This window comes from Bos indicus x Bos taurus, chromosome 2 (assembly GCF_003369695.1).
Source record: "Bos indicus x Bos taurus breed Angus x Brahman F1 hybrid chromosome 2, Bos_hybrid_MaternalHap_v2.0, whole genome shotgun sequence".
Taxonomy (NCBI): domain Eukaryota; kingdom Metazoa; phylum Chordata; class Mammalia; order Artiodactyla; family Bovidae; genus Bos; species Bos indicus x Bos taurus.
Genome location: NC_040077.1, coordinates 110,367,333 through 110,385,742, shown reverse-complemented (window position 1 = coordinate 110,385,742; position 18,410 = coordinate 110,367,333). Strand labels below are relative to the sequence as shown.

General features: G+C 49.5%; 1 protein-coding gene and 1 long non-coding RNA gene across 2 annotated transcripts; one reads left to right on the top strand and one right to left on the bottom strand.

Annotated features, from left to right (window-relative positions):
- Positions 1-685: 685 nt before the first annotated feature.
- On the bottom strand, positions 686-3,021 carry LOC113875880. Its single transcript, XR_003506350.1, has 2 exons — positions 2,942-3,021; positions 686-996 (listed from the first exon to the last, which is right to left on the bottom strand). It is a non-coding gene; the product is annotated as an uncharacterized LOC113875880 (long non-coding RNA).
- Positions 1,143-5,054, top strand: LOC113875876 (RING finger protein 225-like). Its single transcript, XM_027514551.1, has 2 exons — positions 1,143-1,697; positions 2,153-5,054. The coding sequence occupies exon 2, from the start codon at positions 2,268-2,270 to the stop codon at positions 3,297-3,299; it is 1,032 nt and encodes a 343-aa protein (XP_027370352.1). The 5' UTR covers positions 1,143-1,697; positions 2,153-2,267; the 3' UTR covers positions 3,300-5,054.
- The last annotated feature ends 13,356 nt before the right edge of the window (positions 5,055-18,410 follow it).

Below are 18,410 nucleotides of genomic sequence, written 5' to 3'. Positions count from 1 at the left end.
TTTGGAAAAATCCCACAGGCCATGGAACAACTAAGCCCGTGTACCACAACTCTTGAGCCTGTGCTCTAAAACCCCATGTGCAGCAACCACTGAGCCACATATTGCAGCTACTGAAGCCTGCATGACCTAGAGCCCCTGCTTCACAACAAGTGAAGCCTGCCCACCGCAACTAGAGACTAGTCCCCACTCTCTGAAACTAGAGAAAAGCCCTCGTAGCCACAAAGACCCAGCACAGTCAAAACTATAAATACATAAAATTAAAAAGAAAAGTTTCCCCTATAGCAGCATTATCTATCTTCTCAGCTTAGGGCTGCTCAGGGCTTAAAGTATTTAGAAGAACCAGTTTAAAATTGTGCTTTAAATGCAATTTCAGAGGCTTTTCACAATCAAACAGATAAAGGAGGGAAAGAGAGGCGAGGACAGGAACTTAACTCTGTCCACAATAGGTTGGTTTGTGAAAGTTTGTACTATTCCAAGGCCAGACTAGGGTCTTCTGACGATGTTCATTACCCTGCCCTCTGCTTGTCACAGCCTCCATCACAAAATGATACAGTTTTTTTTTAAGTATAATTTTTTTTTAAATTTAAAGTAAAATTTAAACTAGGAAATGGAAAGCTCACGGTTTTTAATGAGCCTCACCTAAGGTCTCTCAAACTTACCATGTCAATCACATTCTCTATTCACATAGAGTAAAAGGTCTATTTATTTTCAAGTGTCAGAGAAATAACCTGATAGTTATTTATGATAATTCCATCTTTGATCTGTACATTGGTGGTTTGTTGGTGTCTTCCTTTCCTTCAGCTTCTCTCTTCCTTCAGCTTGATTCTCATTCATTCATCCTTTCCACAAATATCCCCTGGGGTATCTTGCTTTCTGCTGCAGAGAATCCAGAGAGAAAGTGGGAACATTCTCATCTCATGGGAACCCAGAGAGCTCTCCCCTTTCCCTTCCCTGTTGGGGCTGGGGAGGTTTTCTCTTCATAGAGTGAGGACCAACCTGGAGAAACAGAAGAACAGAACTTTCTTATTAGGAATATCTAAACATCGCCCCTCAGATGCCCATCCTCCATTCCTGTACCCTCCTGAGTGTTCCTTCAAGAAGTGCTACTTCTTGCTAAACTGCTCACATGGGCTTCCCTTGGTTTTAATTAATAACATCAAGAAGATACCTCTCCTGTTAATCATGGAGTTTTCAGCTCTCTACATGTGTGTGTTAAAACTTTAAGTCGACCACAGTGGGGAGTGATGCCAGGGGTAGACTTAAGCTGTACCTTGAAATTCTGTGACCCTCTCTGTGCCAATAACATTTCCCCTCTCTGGTCTGTAAACAGATGCACAGCCTCCAAGTAGCGACCTCCATCCCTAAGGGTCAACGTCAGGAAATCAGCGACTGTCTTCATGCCTCCTTCAGGAAGTGATATTTCAGGGGAGGAAAACGTACTTTTCAGCTCCCAAATTTTCCTCTAGATGGTTAAAAGGAAAATGCCATCTCTCGGCTTCCACCCTGAGAAGAACGCTGCAGGGCCGCCTGGGCTTTGCTAATAAAAGCGGAAAGTGTAAATGGTTTGGTGATGACTGGCTTTCGCCCTTGGACGGAGAAATGAGATCACGGTTTTCACGAAGGAAAAGAACCGCAGCTGCGGCCACCGCGGAGTCTGCCGCTTCCTCTCCCAGCGCGGGTCCCGTATTACATCACCGGTGAGCTCCTGGGGGGTGGGGTGGGGGGGTGAGGGGAGCGCAGGCTCCGCCAGGGTCGTATCCCCTGACTCCAGAGGATAAATACAGAGCAGCAAGGATGTAGGGGGAGGGGGCGAGCGGGAGAGGAGAAGGAAAAAGGAGGACCACGTTTCCCACTACCCCTCCGAATGTGAGGAGGGCGTTGCACTGGCTTCTGGTCCTTAAGCAGCCGCACCCCAAATTTCATTCCCGCATCGCCCCCCCTCCAACTCCCCACCCGTCCTCAAGACTCAATTCTGACATCCAAAGCAGCCAGGGAAGTCGCTTTGAGAGGTCCAAGGGGGACTGGGCAGAGAGGCTCCCGGGGACTGGGAGGGACCGCGACGCCTGCTCCTCCTCGGGGGAGTCGGGGGGGCGGGGGAGGCGGCCGCCGCTGCGCCCCCGCCCGGCCCAGCCAGCGGTGCCTCCCCCGCCAGGCGACAGCAGCCGGACGGGGGCGGCAGAAGCGCCTCCTCCCCGCCTGGAGCCGAGACGGCGGCGCAGGGGCAGCAAGGCGCCTCACCTTGCCCCCGATGAGGGGCGGATCATGCCATGGCAGCACCGGCGAGCGACCGCGGCGGCGGCGGCTGCGGCGATCGGAACCCAACCAGCAGCCCCGGGAGCTCGACCGGAGCGGGGGGCACCGCGGCGCGAGCCGGGGACGGCGGGGACGCGGGAGCCCGGAGCGCAGCGGTGACGGTCCCCGGCCTCCCTCCGCTCGAGGACTACGAGTGCAAAATCTGCTACAACTACTTCGACGCAGACCGGCGCGCGCCCAAGCTGCTGGCGTGTCTGCACACCTTCTGCCAGGAGTGCCTGAGCCAGCTGCAGCTCCGCGCCGCCGCCGCCGCCACCGCCGTGCCTGAGCGCACGCCGCGCCCGCCACCCTGGCACGGCCCGCCCGGCGCCATCGCCTGCCCCGTGTGTCGCCACCGCACGCCGCTGCCCGACAGCCGCGTGCACGGCCTGCCCAACAACACTAAGCTCGCCGAAGCCTTCCCGCTGGCCCTCCGCGCCGCGCACGACCCGCTGCCCCAGGACCGCCTCCCGCCGCTGCCCGCGCGCCGCCCAGCGCCCACTTCGGCCCCGTCGACCGCCGCGGCCCCGGCCCCGCCGCCGCCGCAGCGGTCCTCAGAGGACGCGGCCGGAGGACCAAGCGCCCGCGCCGGCCTGCGCGCGCCGGGCAACTACGAGAGCTGCCAGAACTGCAAGCGCGCCGCGCTCACCGCCGGCTGCGTGTGCGTTGTCTTCTCCTTCCTCTCCATGGTGGTGCTGCTCTTCACCGGCCTCATCTTCGTCAACCACTACGGCGGCGGCGGCGGCGGCGGCGGCGGAGCCCCCCCGGGGGGCGGGGCGCCCCCTGGTGCAGCCCCGGCAGCCGGCTCGCCCTCGCCCTCGCCCGTGGGGCCCATCTGCCTGTCGGTGGCCAGCATCCTGGCCCTCTTCTCGGTCGTCATCACTTGGATCATCTGCTGGCTCAAGTACCGGCCCGAGGGCGCCGCCTCGGGCTCTGCCGGGGGCGGTGGCGGCCCGAGGGCGCGGGCGGTGGCAGCGGCTAGCGGTGCGCGCAGGAGCGGTACGTAGCGGGGCCGCACGCTTGGCCTCGTTCGTGCACCTCTAGCCCCGCGTGGCCCTAGTGGAGGGGGCCTCTGGTCCCGTGCGATCGAGCTTCTCCGCCCTCTCCCCTTGGACCCCGGACGCGCACCCCTTCGCCACCCGGCCACTGAGGAGCCTCGGTTTTCCGCCTCTCTGGCCTTTACCGTCCACTTCGCGCTGGGCCAGAGAGGGAAACCGAAGAGGCAGGGATGCTGGTGGGGTGTCACATCTCCGTGGACTGTTCAAGGTCAGCCCCCTCCATGCACCGCCCTCATCCTCGCCAGAATGCAAAATCATCCCTCTCCGGAGTGCGAAGATTTGCAAAAAGAGGAGGAAAGAGGAGGAAAGAGGAGTGGGACACCCATCGCCTGGCCTGGAAGCTGGTTTTCTGAATGCCGTGACTTGGGCGTTTCTTTAAGGGTATGGGTGCGCGCGCGCGCAAGCCCGCAGCAGTTGTGAATGGACCTAAGCTGTCCTGAGGAAGAACGAATGAGATGTGAACGTGAGAGAAAGGTCTTCCTGCCCCCTGGAGGTCCTGGAGAGTGAGTGAGCCGGATCGCTGAGAGTGATGTACAACCTTCGGGGGCGTCACGCGTGGGGAGGCTGGAAAGAACAACCGCCCAGCATCTGTGAGCAATTGAGCAGGTGCTCAGCGCGCGTGCGCGCCCTCATCTGCCTCCAGATTATTTCGAGCAGAATGGTGGTGGAGCGCAATGGGCGGTGGATCCTTCTGTTAGTGGCCCGACAAAGTCCAAGAAGTCCCACCTCCTGGAAACTTGTGATCGCTTTATTCTCGGTGTTGCTACCAGGAAGTCATTTCATCTTCTGTAACTGGACTCAGGGAGCTTCAAGAGCCCGTTCTCCCTTCTCTTCTCAAAACTGACTTACTGTTGCCCCCACCTGGAAGATACTGAAAGCTATTCGCGCAGAATAGAAACTGTAGGCTTCCCCTGCCTTTTTTCTTAATTTCATTTTTAAAATAATTTATTTTAGAGTATATAAATCTGGAAATTTTGTGCATTAAAATTTCTGGAAAAGTTGTTTGATAAGCAGTAATATTTCTCCTGTACCTCTAGTCCGAATACATTTCGAAATGAGGGGCATACAATAAATGCGTGTTGGTAGTTGATTCAAGATTTTATACTGTGAAATAACTGACTTTCAATTATCTGATAAAAAAGAAAATACTGCCCAAAGACGAAACCGATAAATCAGATACCAAGTCTTTCTTCCTTTGATTACAAATATATATTATTTTGAATGTAGCTGTTTGATATTGTTAGAAATCAATGAAATGTTCACTTCTTATCACATTAGATGAAAAAGAATACATATCTATCCGGTTTTGTAACTAAAAAGATGAATTGGAGTGTATGTTGCAGGTGGATTCGATGCTTTTAAAAAAACACAACAGTTGTTCCAAATGTGTTTTATATGAAAACATTCTTTATTCCATCTTTTGAAGTTTGGAATAAGATAAAGTTTTCATGCCTAAACACCACAGAAGCTACTGAGGGTATGCTGTTATTCCTCATGTATTTATGCAAGCTGTCTGCATGATATCCTGACTATTAACTGAACTTGAATGCTATTCTATTAACTGAACTTGAATGGAGCGTTTGTATCTATCCTAAAGTAATTTACTGGCCATTGATAGTGTGGTATGGCTGCAATTTAGGAATTGCAATATGATGTGTTTTATGTCTGCACTGTCAATAAAAACAAGAAGCATTTCTAGAAAAACCTACTTTCATGAAACTTATTTCATGGGGAAATTGCTCCATGTTATTGGGGCCGCACTTCCTTTTCTGAAATACACATATCCTCAACCAGATTCTAATTTCACATTTTGAATAGGGCTTAGAGAGAGATAATTCACGTGTGGGAATGCACTACAAGGACATTTCATGGAATTACTGGAACTCCTGAAGGCCAAGTGAGATCTGTTGTATTTTAAAGTTTTACCCACCCACTACTATAAAATTCCCCTAAAATGAAACTCTGTTGTCAGATTTTGTTCTCAGTTTCTGTAAAATATTTTCAGGTTCCTAATATGAATAATCACATTCCAGAGGTTGGTTTTAATTTACTTTTACCTCCACCAAGTTACTTGTGCTATTTTAATTTCTATATTCATTTTTATCTTTTATATTTTGTTTGCCTCCAGTGCTGAGATTCTAGCATTCACATATGTTCAGTTGTACAAGTGCAACTACACATATATGTATAGTACGTGCTAGTAACAGAACTTGGCTTTGTGGATGTAACCAAGTGTACATCCACATGTGTGCACGCCCATGTGGTTGCTATTTCATTCCCTCAAATTGACAACCTAGAAGTCTGTCTAAAGTTACTTGGGGACCAGCTTGCTTGAATCTGTGTTCCAGAGAGAAAGGTACAACAATGACATAAACTGAATTACTGCTCATAAATGAGAAAGAGATCTTTGAATTGCTTGAGTCACAATACAAGCCACATTGCACTTCTTTCATAGGTTGTATACATGTAAAGCTGTTATAATGAGAAATATGAAGACTTTAAAACCAAGTAGATACAATTAGGAGCTCAGTACCTGAACATGGAGAGATTGTTTTTTTCTTCGCTAACTTTTTTTGCTTTGTTTTAGTGCTAATTTCTGAGTTCTTTATCAGGAATTGAGTGGCAGGATGAGGTGATCGAAAACATTTTTCCAACTTTAAGTGGTTTTCTGGCATTCAGGTGCCCATCCCCCCTCATTTTGCAGATATAACCTCATCATTTCCATCTCCTTTGGAAAGTCCTGGAATTCCATCACCTTAGAGCATGAATTTAGCAGTAATTGTTGAAGTGACCAAGTAGATGTCTGGAGGACTCCTGTCAAAGTGGAAGACTCCTTTCTTATAAAAATGCAGTAACTCAGTCCTGAGCACATCTCTAGCTATTGAGTATGAACCACCAGTAAAGTCACTGCAAAATGCCAGACCTGGTCTGGGCTGCACACATGCTCAAGAACTTGTGGTTTCCATCGTCCAGGTTCTGCTTACGTTCTGAGACTGTTAGGTAGAATTATCATGATTAGGTAGAATTATCATGAGGCTTCAATAGCATCTAAATTTCAAGTGAAAGAAACTCATCTTGGAGTGATAGATTAAATACTTGGCCTATGAATGTAATATGATTTGGTGAACAGGGTCCACATCCATAAAGAACATCGGTTTGGATTCTAAAAATCAGTAACATCATCAGGAGTTATGAGTTTGAAAACTGGCTTTCTCTTTTCTTGGAAGGACCTTGGCAAGTCATTTAACCTCTTTGAGTCCCAGGCTCTTCATCTACAAAATGGGAACAAAAAGGATCAGCCCTCCTTTCCTTTTGGGATTGATATAAGGCCTTGTATACAAAAGAGGGAATACAGGTGAAAATACTTTGGAAACAATCCCTATGTGGATCTATAGTTTTGCTTCATTCAGGCTTGCAAGGGTCCAATATCACCTCCCCAGAGAAGGGCTTCCCTGGTGGCTCCGCTGGTAAAGAATCCGCCTGCAATGCGGGAGACCTGGGTTCGATCCCTGGGTTGGGAAGTCCACTGAGGAAGGGCCTGGCAACCCACTCCAGTATTCTTGCCTGTAGAATCCCTATGGACAGAGGAGCCTGGTGGGTACAGTCTATGGGGTCACAAAGAGTAGGATACGACTGAGCGACGAAGCACAGCAGCACAGAGAGATCTACCCTCACCACTCTATTCCTAAGGGAATGTCTACTGAAGTTTTCTCTTTTTTCTTAATACTACTATCTGCAGTGGTTGCATTTGTTATATGCTTTATCTCAATCTCCTGTAACCAGAATGGAAACAAGCGGAGAAAACTTGTCTGGTCACTCACTCTATCCACAAAAACCTTAACCAGCTCTAGGTATTTGGTAAGTGACAATTAACTAGTCTGTTGACTTGCCTTAATGGGAAACCCTGTACTAAATGTTAGATGCCTTGGCTCCCTTTACGCACACTGCCACTCAGTAACTCCTGAAACCCTGGGGGACTTAGGTAAACAATTGATTTTCCCAACTTCATCTGGAGTTTTCAAAGGTGAAAAAATATACCCCCAAAGCATCTTGAGTTTTGATAAAAATCAGTTCACGCACAATGAAACTCTAATTGCAATATAGTCAGTGAAAGTAGACACTGAAGAAACTAAAAGACATTTGGCTTCCATTTCCAATCATTTTCTGCACTGCAAGATTTCAAGATGTGATGCCTTTTGGCTTCCTTCTTTATAAGCATGTCTGAACCATCCACTCCAAAGCCAGCAGCACCTACATGTTTGGGATAAGTTTACATTGCAGTGAAATTTCCTCACAACATTTATGTTAAGATCTATCAAATTTCTCATTATTTGTTACCCCCTGTGTTATTAATTCTTCAGTCTTTGCCACTTTACATAAATTATCCTTCATAGACTGGCTAAATTTATAATCTCAGTAGCTGAGTAATCCCCCATTAGTCTGTGATCCAACTCATCCTCTTTAATCACTTAATTCCCGTTAGCTAATATTTGTATTTTAAAGTTCTGTTATGATACAAAGACAATTATGTTCATGCCTTCAGCATTGAACTGCATCCTTGTTAAAGGTAAATTGCATACTTCTTTCTTTGAAATAATATGTTTTTATTATATATGTTATAGTGTGAGTTTGTCTGCAGAATAGTATTTGCTACAGTAAATATTTCTGAAATGAGTATTAGAAATGACTGCAGTCAGATCTTAGTTCTGAGTTATGTGAATAAAGAAATCATGAGATATTTTATCTATCTTTTGCTAGATTTCTTCTCATTGTTCATTTAAGGAAAGCTTTGTAATACATACCCTTAGCATTGTTTCTATCCATCAATTATACCTGAGGCGAGAGGCAAATTTTTTTCTGTCATAAATTCACTATCATTCTTGAAATATATTCAGGGAAATGAGAGTGTTTAATGTTCAATTTCCAAGAATATTCCTAGGAGCTCAGGAAGAATGTGCACACTTCCCTTAGAAGAAATTGTCTTTGCATGTAAAATTGGATTATCTTTGGTTTAGAAATACCAGATCTCCACAGGGTGGAAGAAGGGAAATGCTGATGTGGGAAGAAAGAGCGTAGAGAAGATGTGCAAAAAAGTTCTCCTAACCCCTAATATTACAAACACACATTCCAAAATAAACGGGAGTGAAAGCATTTAATCTTTGCAAGAACAGAACACTTTTATTTCAGCAATTATTATCTCAAGAACCATGGTCTGGTTGTATTTGAATGACTCAGCTATCTCTGACCACAATGATGAAACTCCTTATCATATGGAAAGGATACTTTGATAGGATTTATATGTCTAGTGTGCGTGTATTTAAAAGTAGTTTGCAGTCAAACTTGAGAGGTAGAGAACCATTGCACCTGACTTGCAGCTTGGGGGAAGGATTAACTTCAAGTTGTGAAGTAGATAGTTTTTGTGCGGAAGAAACTTGGGAACTGAACTCTGCAAGAAGATTTGTCCCTAGAGCCAATTTCTTATTAAATTCACACACAACAAACTTATTTCCTGATTGGAGCCTTAGCAGAGGTTCTTGGCTCTGGCCGCAGGTTAGAATTACCTAAAGCGCTTAAGAAAAAAAAAAAAAAAGCGAAAGCACCAGTCCCACCCCCAGAGACGTTTCTTTAATTGGTCTGGGAGTAGGGATGGGGGTAGGGAGGGGAGGCGCATCAGTATTTTTAAAAGGCGCCGCAGGTGATTCTACTGGGCAGCGAGATTTGAAAGCCATTAGACTTCACAACGTTTTTTATTGAAATGCGACGTTCTCCCTAATCTCACTTTAATGAACGAAAGGCCGCCACGTTTCTTAGAAACTGGGAGATTGTGGACAAATGCTTGGATTTTTGGAAGTGGCCATAATTTGAATAACTATTTGATTGCTGCTCTACTTTCTGACATTCTCTCTGTGTCTCTATCGCTTTCTCTCTCTACACACACACACACTCACACACTTGTGTTGACTTTGTCTTCCCAGGAAAGTTAGGTAAATATTTGCAGCCCAATTTGGCTCGCTTTGTGGTCTTTCCTAATGTGGTGGGGATGAAAGCTGCGCCTCCCCAAGGCTTTTCCGTGGGCTCCCCTCGGCCCCTCAAAATAAGTGTGTGCTTTTCCAAATCCCGCGAGTCATCAAAATTCGGTGACAACGTGGGGATTTGAGGGCGGATTATGTGGATAACCAGGAAAAGTCTAGAGGTTAAATTAACAAAACCTGGCCGGTTGACAGCTCTGGGTGTCATCGACCATGACAGCTGAGGGCGAAGCCGCTGGTCGCCGACAGGTGTGGACCTGCGAGCAGATCCAGCTCAGAGTCCTGTTTAAAAATATTTGCTAGAAGAGTTACATTTTTTTTTTACACTTCCGAGTAGCCGATCAGCGTGCAAATTAATTCCACGCTCTGGGACCCAGGTGTAAAGGGATTTGTGCTGAGACTCGGCGGCTGGCGGGCGGTGGAAGGCGGGGGGATTACCTTGATTTCTCCCCCTTTGAACGCGGACGCCGGAGATGGTTCGTGGCTGAGCTCACGGACTCTCGGGCGGAAAGCGATGGCTCACCCCTCCGCGGGAACCCGGGGCCGGGGCAGCCACCGCGACAAGTTCCGGGGAGGCTCCTGGGCGGGTGGGATGGCGTCTGCCTCCTGGGGCCGGCCTGTGCCCGCACCCGCGCAGCCTCGGGTGAAGAAGAGAACTCGAGACCGCCCGGGGCAACGGGCTGGTCCCAGCACAACTGGGATGACACAAACGTGATCTCTTTGCAGCCCCCGACCCCAATCCCCAGCCCAGCAACCCCTACACTGGCGATCCCGAAGGACAGGCGTGGGCCCGGGTGAAGCAGAAGGCACAACAACGCTGTCGCCAACCCACTGGTAGAGCGCGCGGGAAGCCGCTGGCGCGGTATCCTGTCAACCTAGCCACTCAGTAAAGAGACTTAAAGGCTTGTTTGTTTTGCCTTTGTATGGAAACTGGTCACTCTCCGGATTTTGTGACGCCCGGATTTCAGAGTCTGATCGGGTGGCGTCGTTACCATTCTTGGATGTCCACCGGCCCCTCCCAGCGCCCGTCCCCAAGTCCTGCATTCGCATCTATTCCTAAAAAGAACAGAGAAGCCAAAAACCCGCTCCAGCCTCCCGCCGTCTTTCCCATTTCCCCCGCGGCTTTCGCAATCCCCACCACCACCGCGTTGTTCCCGCGCGGGTCAGCGGGACGTGGACACCAACGGATGGAGACTTGGAAGTACCTTTGGTGTGTTCGATTTCCTTTTGGAAATTCCTCGCGGTTCCCCTTACCGGCGTTGCCCGCATCCTACGCGAGGTTCACTACCCGGCTAGGTGCCTATGAGGACTTCTAGAAGCCCGGCCCACGACACGTTCCACATAGAGCGCTGATCCGCGGGAGGCACGAAGATTTGGATTCCTTCTGCAAACATGCATCGGCTGCCTGCCACGTGTCCTCCAACCCGAATTAGAGGCGGCTTAATGATGTTAAGCGTCTCTGGTTCTTCTCCACCTGGGAAGACAGAGTTATAAACTCTGGGAGTAAGAAAAAAAAGATTGTTTAAAATAAGCAAAAAATTTAAAGTGGGATTATATTACTGGAAGCATTTTAAAAGGGAACTGAAATGGAGTAGATTTCCAAATTATTTTCAATCGAGATAAGATAGATCAGTGCCTCCCAGAGGCATTAAAGGTAACTTGTTGAAATTTATTTACAGAACAGGGCAAACAGTGAGAGGTAAAGTATTTGGCCAACTCCCCGATCCCATCCCTTTGGAGATCTGATTGGAGAGTTAGAAAATTGTTGGGCTTCTGATTGAACAGGAGTGACAACACCACATTGTCTGTGGTTTAAATCCTAGTTTTGTTGCTTGCTAGCTGTGTGACCTCGGAGAAGGCAATGGCACCCCACTCCAGTACTCTTGCCTGGAAAATCCCATGGACAGAGGAGCCTGGTAGGCTGCAGTCCATGGGGTGGTGAAGAGTCGGACACGACTGAGAGACTTCACTTTCACTTTTCACTTTCATGCATTGGAGAAGGAAATGGCAACCCACTTCAGTGTTCTTGCCTGGAGAATCCCAGGGACGGGGGAGCCTAGTAGGCTGCGGTCTATGGGGTCGCACAGAGTCGGACATGACTGAAGCGACTTAGCAGCAGCAGCAGCAGCAGCAGCAGCTGTGTGACCTAGAGCAAGTTAAGTAAACTCGCTGGTCCTCTTTGTTCTCATTTTAACTGGATACAATCTAGTGGTTTTAAACAGTAAGTAAATTCGTCTTTGCAAAGGGCTGAAGATGCCAGTACTTATGAAATGCTCAATACATATATGCTATTACTCCTAGATAGTATTATATTACTATTACATCATTATAAATGAACATGTGCGAGAATTATTTAGTGCTATTGTCACTGCACAATTTCCCTTGTTCTCCCAAGATAGTTTATTCGAGATGGGGAACCCAAGCCTCGGGACCAAGGAGTTGTAAGGCTTTCTGAGCACTTGTTCTCCCAACCCCAGGACACCAGGCATGTTCTGAGAAGTCTTCTGGAAAGTGTGGTCTGATTCCTGGAAGGTAGACTGTGACAGGTGATGGAGAAATGGCTTAGCCACCACCTGTGGTGGTGGCGAGAGAATGATGGCATCAGAAAAGCCTGATGCAGGACTTCTCTGGTGGTCCAGAGGTTGAGGATCTGTGCTTCCACTGCAGGGGATTCAGGTTCGGTCTCTGGTCAGGTAAGATCCTGCATGCTGTGCAGTGTAAAAGATAAGCCTCATCTCCCTACTTTGGTACTTTTGGACAGAGGAGCCTGACGGGCTATGATTCACGGGGTCACAAGAGTCAGACATGACTTAGCAACTAAATCACCCTTAAAAGGATTTGGTCCAAGTGTTGATTTTATGCATCCTTTCTCCTATCAACCTGCACTTGTATAATGCGTGAGCTGGCAAAGTCCAATCTCTATTTCTCCTTGTCTTTTTTTTTTTTTTTTTAACACAAATGAGTTATAAAACCATGGGAGCAGACTAAATGACATATCCTTAAGTCAATACTATAAGGATGTGTGTGCTGTGTCTGGCACATAGAAGGATCATCACTTTTGTATTTTTCTTCCTAATATCCTTTTCTTCCTCACAACCCTCTGTATCCTGTTGTCCCCTAGTCTACAACTATCCCTCCTATCATGTGTTCTGGAACAGTGAAATGGGGATTCAGGTCACTTTTCCCAGCACAAATGTATCCTTCAAATCAGAAACAGTCATTCTGTGCTGTCTCCTATGAGCCCACCTTGACTAATGTCAATTAGAACTTTCAAAATCAGAAATATCTTATCATGTTTCTTCAGTATTTTGTCATTTTCTCTCCCTCTCCCCTTTTCAATCTTAAAGCAATTCTCTTCTCTTCCAGGACTTTTCAATTTCTTCTCTTTTGTCTGTCTCTGAGAACTTCGATTTTCAGGGTCTTTTCCTGTTTTTTGAGCTCAGAGATCTTTGATTTCCCCTCCCAGAGTGACTTGCCAATCCCTCAAAAGTTCACATGCCCCCAGGATCTAGCTCCCACTCCCCTGGTCATCCTGCCCAATGAAACCACACTGTTTGCTCTTCTGATACTGCGGCTTCCTCATTAATCAGAGGAGAAGAGTGCACTGCACACCTCCCCTACTTGGAAACATGACCTTGCTCTGAGGGACATGTGATGATCCTTTCTATTACAAGGATGACTCTTAGGATCTCATTACACAGGGCAGCAACCCAGGCTGTCTGAGAACCTCCTCAGCCTGCTGTGGAGATAGAAAACAGATCTGAGATGCCCCAGGAATTCCCTTTCCACATGGGCCTTCTTACCTCTGCTGCAGGTTCACGCTGTTTCTGTTTTTCTCCCCTATCAGATCAGTTCAGTCGCTCAGTCGTGTCCGACTCTTTGGGACCCCATTGACTGCAGCACGCCAGGCCTCCCTGTCCATCGCCAACTCCCAGAGTTTCCTCAAACTCATGTCCATTGAGTCGGTGATGCCATCCAGCCATCTCATCCTCTGTCGTCCCCTTCTCCTCCTGCCTTCAATCTTTCCCAGCATCGGGGCTTTTCAAATGAGTCAGTTCTTCGCCTCAGGTGGCCAAAGTATTGATTGGAGTTTCAGCTTCAGCATCAGTCCTTCCAATGAATATTCAGGACTGATTTTCTTTAGGAGGGAGAGTTCTCCCCTATCAAGTAGCTCCAAAATCGAGTAGGACTTTGCTTTATCAATCATTTTCTGACAAGTAAGAACTGCTCCTTTTTGTTGAGCAGTATGTCCACTACTGTTCTGAGAAAACCATGGCCCTCTTTCAGACCCCCACAGAGTGCTACCTGCTGTTGCCTCTACTGCATCTGCTGGTTCCCTTGATCCCAGACCTTCACAGGGGCAGTGGTGGCTCAGTCGCTAAGTTGTGTCCAACTCTTCTGACAACATAGACTGTAGCTTTCCGGGTTCCTCTATCCATGGAATTCTCCTGGCAAGAATACTGGAATGGGTTACCATGTCCTCCTCCAGGGGATCTTCCTGACCCAGGGATCAAACCCCATTCTCTTACATTGCAGGAGGATTCTTTACCGACTGAGCTACCAACCCTTTCTATTAATAATGTACGAAGCCCTGTGAAGACATTCTCTCCTATATGGTCCTGCTGGTTTTTTCCCATTTACCTCACAAGGCTGGGGAAAGATGACTGGTTTGCTAAGGTCTTGGGCTCCTCCTCCGGAGTCCTTTCTCTCCCTTTCTACTCCAAATGGTAGCAAATGTGGGAATCATTCAGGAGGAACATGCATACTTGCCATGTGAAGCAGGGCATGTGTAGTCTGCCCAACTCTCTCCAGCCTGCAGGGAATTTTCTCCTAGTTAGGGAGCAGGAATGACAGGTCCAGATGACTGGAGGGACCTGGACACCAAGACACCTGGACATCTGGGTCCCCATTTTCTTTCAAATAAAAATTCAATTTTTGGACCATGGACATCGAGAAGAAGACGCTCAAGCTCATGCTGGATTTTAGAGCCAGGGACACCTGGAAGAGAGGCGACAGGGAAATCTCAATCTCCTGACCCACAACAGTGACATCTACCTTACTCTCAGAGGTGGGGTGAGGGATGGCTCCAAGGAAAGCTCCCTTTGTTGGTGGCAAGATTTAGTCCCCCAGTCACTCCTTCAGTAGTTGGAATGAAGTGTCTTCGGAAAGAGGACAGTGGGAAACATCTGGAGTGACTTGCAGCCCCCAAAGTTTCCTCTTTCTAGGTCAGATCCCCGGCCCCTAGTTCTCCAGGACGTCAGAACGCCCCACCCACTGGCAATAGTAGCTCCTTAAGCTGTTGTCCATCTACTGGGTTTTTTCTTTTTTTTTTCATCTACTGGGTTTTTTCACCTTCACCCTTTTCCTTCCTTTAGCAATCACTCCTTCCAACCCTAGTTCTCTGCAGAAACCTACCTCTACTGAGCCTGCTCAAAGTTACTCTGTTGAAATAGCAATGCGGCAACCCCATCTCACCCCAGGGTTGCATACCCCTTCTCCGTGCAAGTCCTCTGAGCTTCTTCAGAGCTGAGCTGCAAACTTACAGTCAATCTCCTGACAAGTTGCATCTATTTATTTATTTTTTGGTTATTTTCTGGGACTTTGGCTCTGCCAGGATGAGGACTCTCGTTTGTTTTCATCACAAGGTTAGCCCTAGCTTTTGGAACTGCACATAGTAGAAGCGCAGTAAGTATGTGTGTAATAAACGAAAAGCTCTGGGGCGGCTCTGGGAACTCAGCCAGAGGACAAGCCAACCATTCAGTGCGTAGAGTAAGATAATCAAAACTGCCCCAGGGAAAGGCTTCAAAGGCCAGACTTGCAAGTGTCTCAGGGCCTGGGGGTGACCAGTGGGTAAAGGAACCCGCACATTTAATGAAAAACTTTTTGGAGGGGGGAATGAATGATTAAGACAGTGTGGGACCTGGAGTGTGCACCCGCACATTTAATGAAAATTTTTTCAGAAGAGGGAAGGAATGATTGAGAGACTGTGGGACATGGAGTGTACCCAGCCTCCGCACAGAGGAAGCAGCAGGAAAGAAGGAGATGATGCATTCAGAGGGTGCAGCTTAAGCCAGGAGGGCAGTGCTCGCCAGCCACCGCATCCTGCACTTCTTGGCCTGGCCAGTGCGGCCCAAAGCAGGATAGCATGTTCCCCTTCTCCTCAGGCCTTCGGGTCCCCAGGGCGCAGGCCAAGGCTTGGTAGCTTTGGGCACCGTAATCATGAGAAAAGCTGGGATTACGTGGAGAGGCATTCGGCCTCCTGGGGAAGCTCCAAAAAGCCCGCTGGCCTTGGACGCTGAAGGATGCAAGGGTGGATGGACCAGTCCTTTAGGGCATAGTATGCTGAGTGCCCAACCCCCACGCCAGATTTGAGGTTGCAAAAACCAAGAGAGGCAGCTAAGAGTGCACCCTACATTCCCTGAGGTCGGATCCTCACTGTTCCAGCCCAGAGAGGCCACGAAGAGGGCTTGCGTAGCACCCATCTCACCTGCTATGGCCCTGGAAATAATTACCCTATTAGATTTGTGCCCTGAATTGGCCCCCTCCCCTTTAATCAGGCAGAATCTCTTTAAGGGGCTCCAGTAGAAGAATCTCATCCCTGATGGTGCAGGTTCAAAGCGCAGAGAGGATGGGACCTGCTTAGCGTGGTGTTGGAGGGGTGAGGGTGGGGGTGAGAGGAGCTCAGACCAAGAGACCGGTCCTGACCAGGTTGAGGGGGGTGGTCTACAGACATCCTATCCCAGGACTCTTTCCTGAGTGAGCCCAAGGGTCTCTGCCCTCAGAGGACAGAGTGCTGTAGGGCTGCCCGGAAGGAACCTGAATTTGGCGACCCCCATCTCCAGCCAGCTTTCCCACAAGGGACCCGGAGGCTTGGAGTTTTCCTGATTTCTCAGCCAAGAAGTAGAGCCTCCTCTCCACCCCCACCCCCTCCTATGCAAAGCAAGCGTTCTCTTGCACCACCACCCCCCCTCCCCCGCCCCGCAACTGGGGGAGTTGGCCTCCTGGAAGGCTTCTAGGGTCTTCCCGCCACGCCCTCCAGGGCAGCTCTCTCGGGGAGTGGGTACGTCCTTGGGGCCACTGGACTGGGTTTTCTGCTTTTCATCCCTGTCCCTTCACCCAGGAGTAAATAAACCCCCACCCCACTCCTGGAACACGGCTCAGCCAGTATTCGGGGCTCCGCAGAAATGGATTTTAGCTGCTCCTGGAAGCATCCGATGGAAGACAAGGGCGGGGAGCTGTGTGGGGAGGCGGCGGCCAGAAGAACCCGGGGCCGGGCGATGTGTTTGAATGAGTCTGCTTGTGAGTTTGTGTGTATGTAAACGAACGAGTGCCCAGATGCGGGAGGGACGGAAGCGGGGGACGTCGAGGCTCTGTCGGGGCTCCAGGAACCCGGCGCGCAGCCGGCTCTGGGCTCTGGGGGAGGCCTGGCGTATCCCCGAGGACCCGTCTCCTCCGGCCGCCCCTGCAGCGCCAGCCGAGGAAGGTGCGCCCGCGGCGGGCAACGCCGGCTCCTCGGCTCGCTCCCCAGAGGCGCTGTGGGAAGATATGAGGCGTCCCCGGTACTTTCGCTTCGGGCCTGATGGATGCGACCGCACACCGAGGGTTGAGTAATTAATAAAGATTACGACCGTTTTGTCCAAACACCCCTCTTAATTAATGAAGAGGAGGAAGCGAAGGGTGATTCATTGGCATTTGGAAAAGTCCCTCAGCGGCGCGGGCTTTGCGGTGTGGAGGGGGCCGCTGGTATCCAGGCCACCCCCGGACAGAGGCGTTCTCATTCCGGATCGAAGTGTCCCGCAGCCAGTACCCCTTCACCGCGCCGTCTCGGGGACGTGCTCCCCGAGACTCAACAACCCGCTTCCTCAGGCTGCAGCCACTCTAGGTCGAAGTGGCCCTCCCCTCCCTCAAAGGATGCGTTGGGACCTCACAGGCAAGCCTCTCTCTCGCTCCTCCGAGTTCGCTCCCGGCGGTGCCGCCTCATCCAGTCCGGAGAGGACTTCCAGGAGCCGGGATCGCTGATCCTTGGGCTCTGTCGATGCTCCGCAGGGAGAGAGCTGTGGGAAGGAAAGAAACCAGTTCCGAATCCTTAAGGCCAAGTGCGCGCAGAAAATGCTGGGAATTCACCCCTGCGTGGGAATATGCGTGTGTGAGTGTGATTCACCGTGTAAACGCATCTAGAGATGGATGTTTGTGTATCTGTATGGCTAGTATGCCCATGTGTGGATTTCTACGTGTCTGTGCGTGTGCAAACCTGTGTGTGAACCTGTGACTGTGTGTGTCCCCGTGGGGGTCTTCTATGTCTGTTTCTAGGTATCTTAGCGACAGGTTTTGCTAAAATACCGCCCCGCTCCCGGCCTACTGTCCACCTGCTACAGACCCGGAAAACAGTGCCGCCTCTCGCTCTCAAGCTTCGCTGCATTAAAACCCTCTCGCTTGAGCCGGAAACTTATTTCCTCCTGGTGGAGGTGGTGGGGGGCGGGGGGAGTGTTCCCTCCCAGCAGGGGCTGGGGGCCGGCAGGTGGGGGACGCCGAGTGGCCGCGTGGAGGGCCCAGGAGCCGGGAAGCGGCTTCAAAGGTTTGGGGAATGACTCTTCGGCCTTTATTTATGTCCCTATTAATATAATATCCATCATGTAGATATTGATCTTTATCCTTTAAACTGATACGCTGGGAATCAATTAGCCATGCAGATTACATTTCCTACATATCCAAATGTTAATCTTTCAGACTCTGGGCCAGTGATATATATTTTTGCAGCCAGATAGTATTAGATTTCGTTTAGAAATGAAAAGAAGAAGAAAGGCTTTCCGAAGCTCATTTCTCTTGGGGCTACTTGTCTTAACTCTTGGCCCTGGGCAGGGCGCGTTGGGGGTCTGGGGGCCAGCATGCCTCTTGCAGGATTTTCCAGGGGTGGGGTGGGAAAGAAAAGCCACTAGGGTGACCTGAGCGCGGGGCCCCCAGGGGACCCGGGACAGTTTTCTGTGATAGGACTCTGGGCAGTCTGTTAGCCCCAGGTCTGCACTTCTATCGA

Bases quoted from the DNA above. Each gene is read 5' to 3' on its own strand.
- LOC113875876 (XM_027514551.1), top strand. From the start codon at position 2,268: ATGGCAGCACCGGCGAGCGACCGCGGCGGCGGCGGCTGCGGCGATCGG.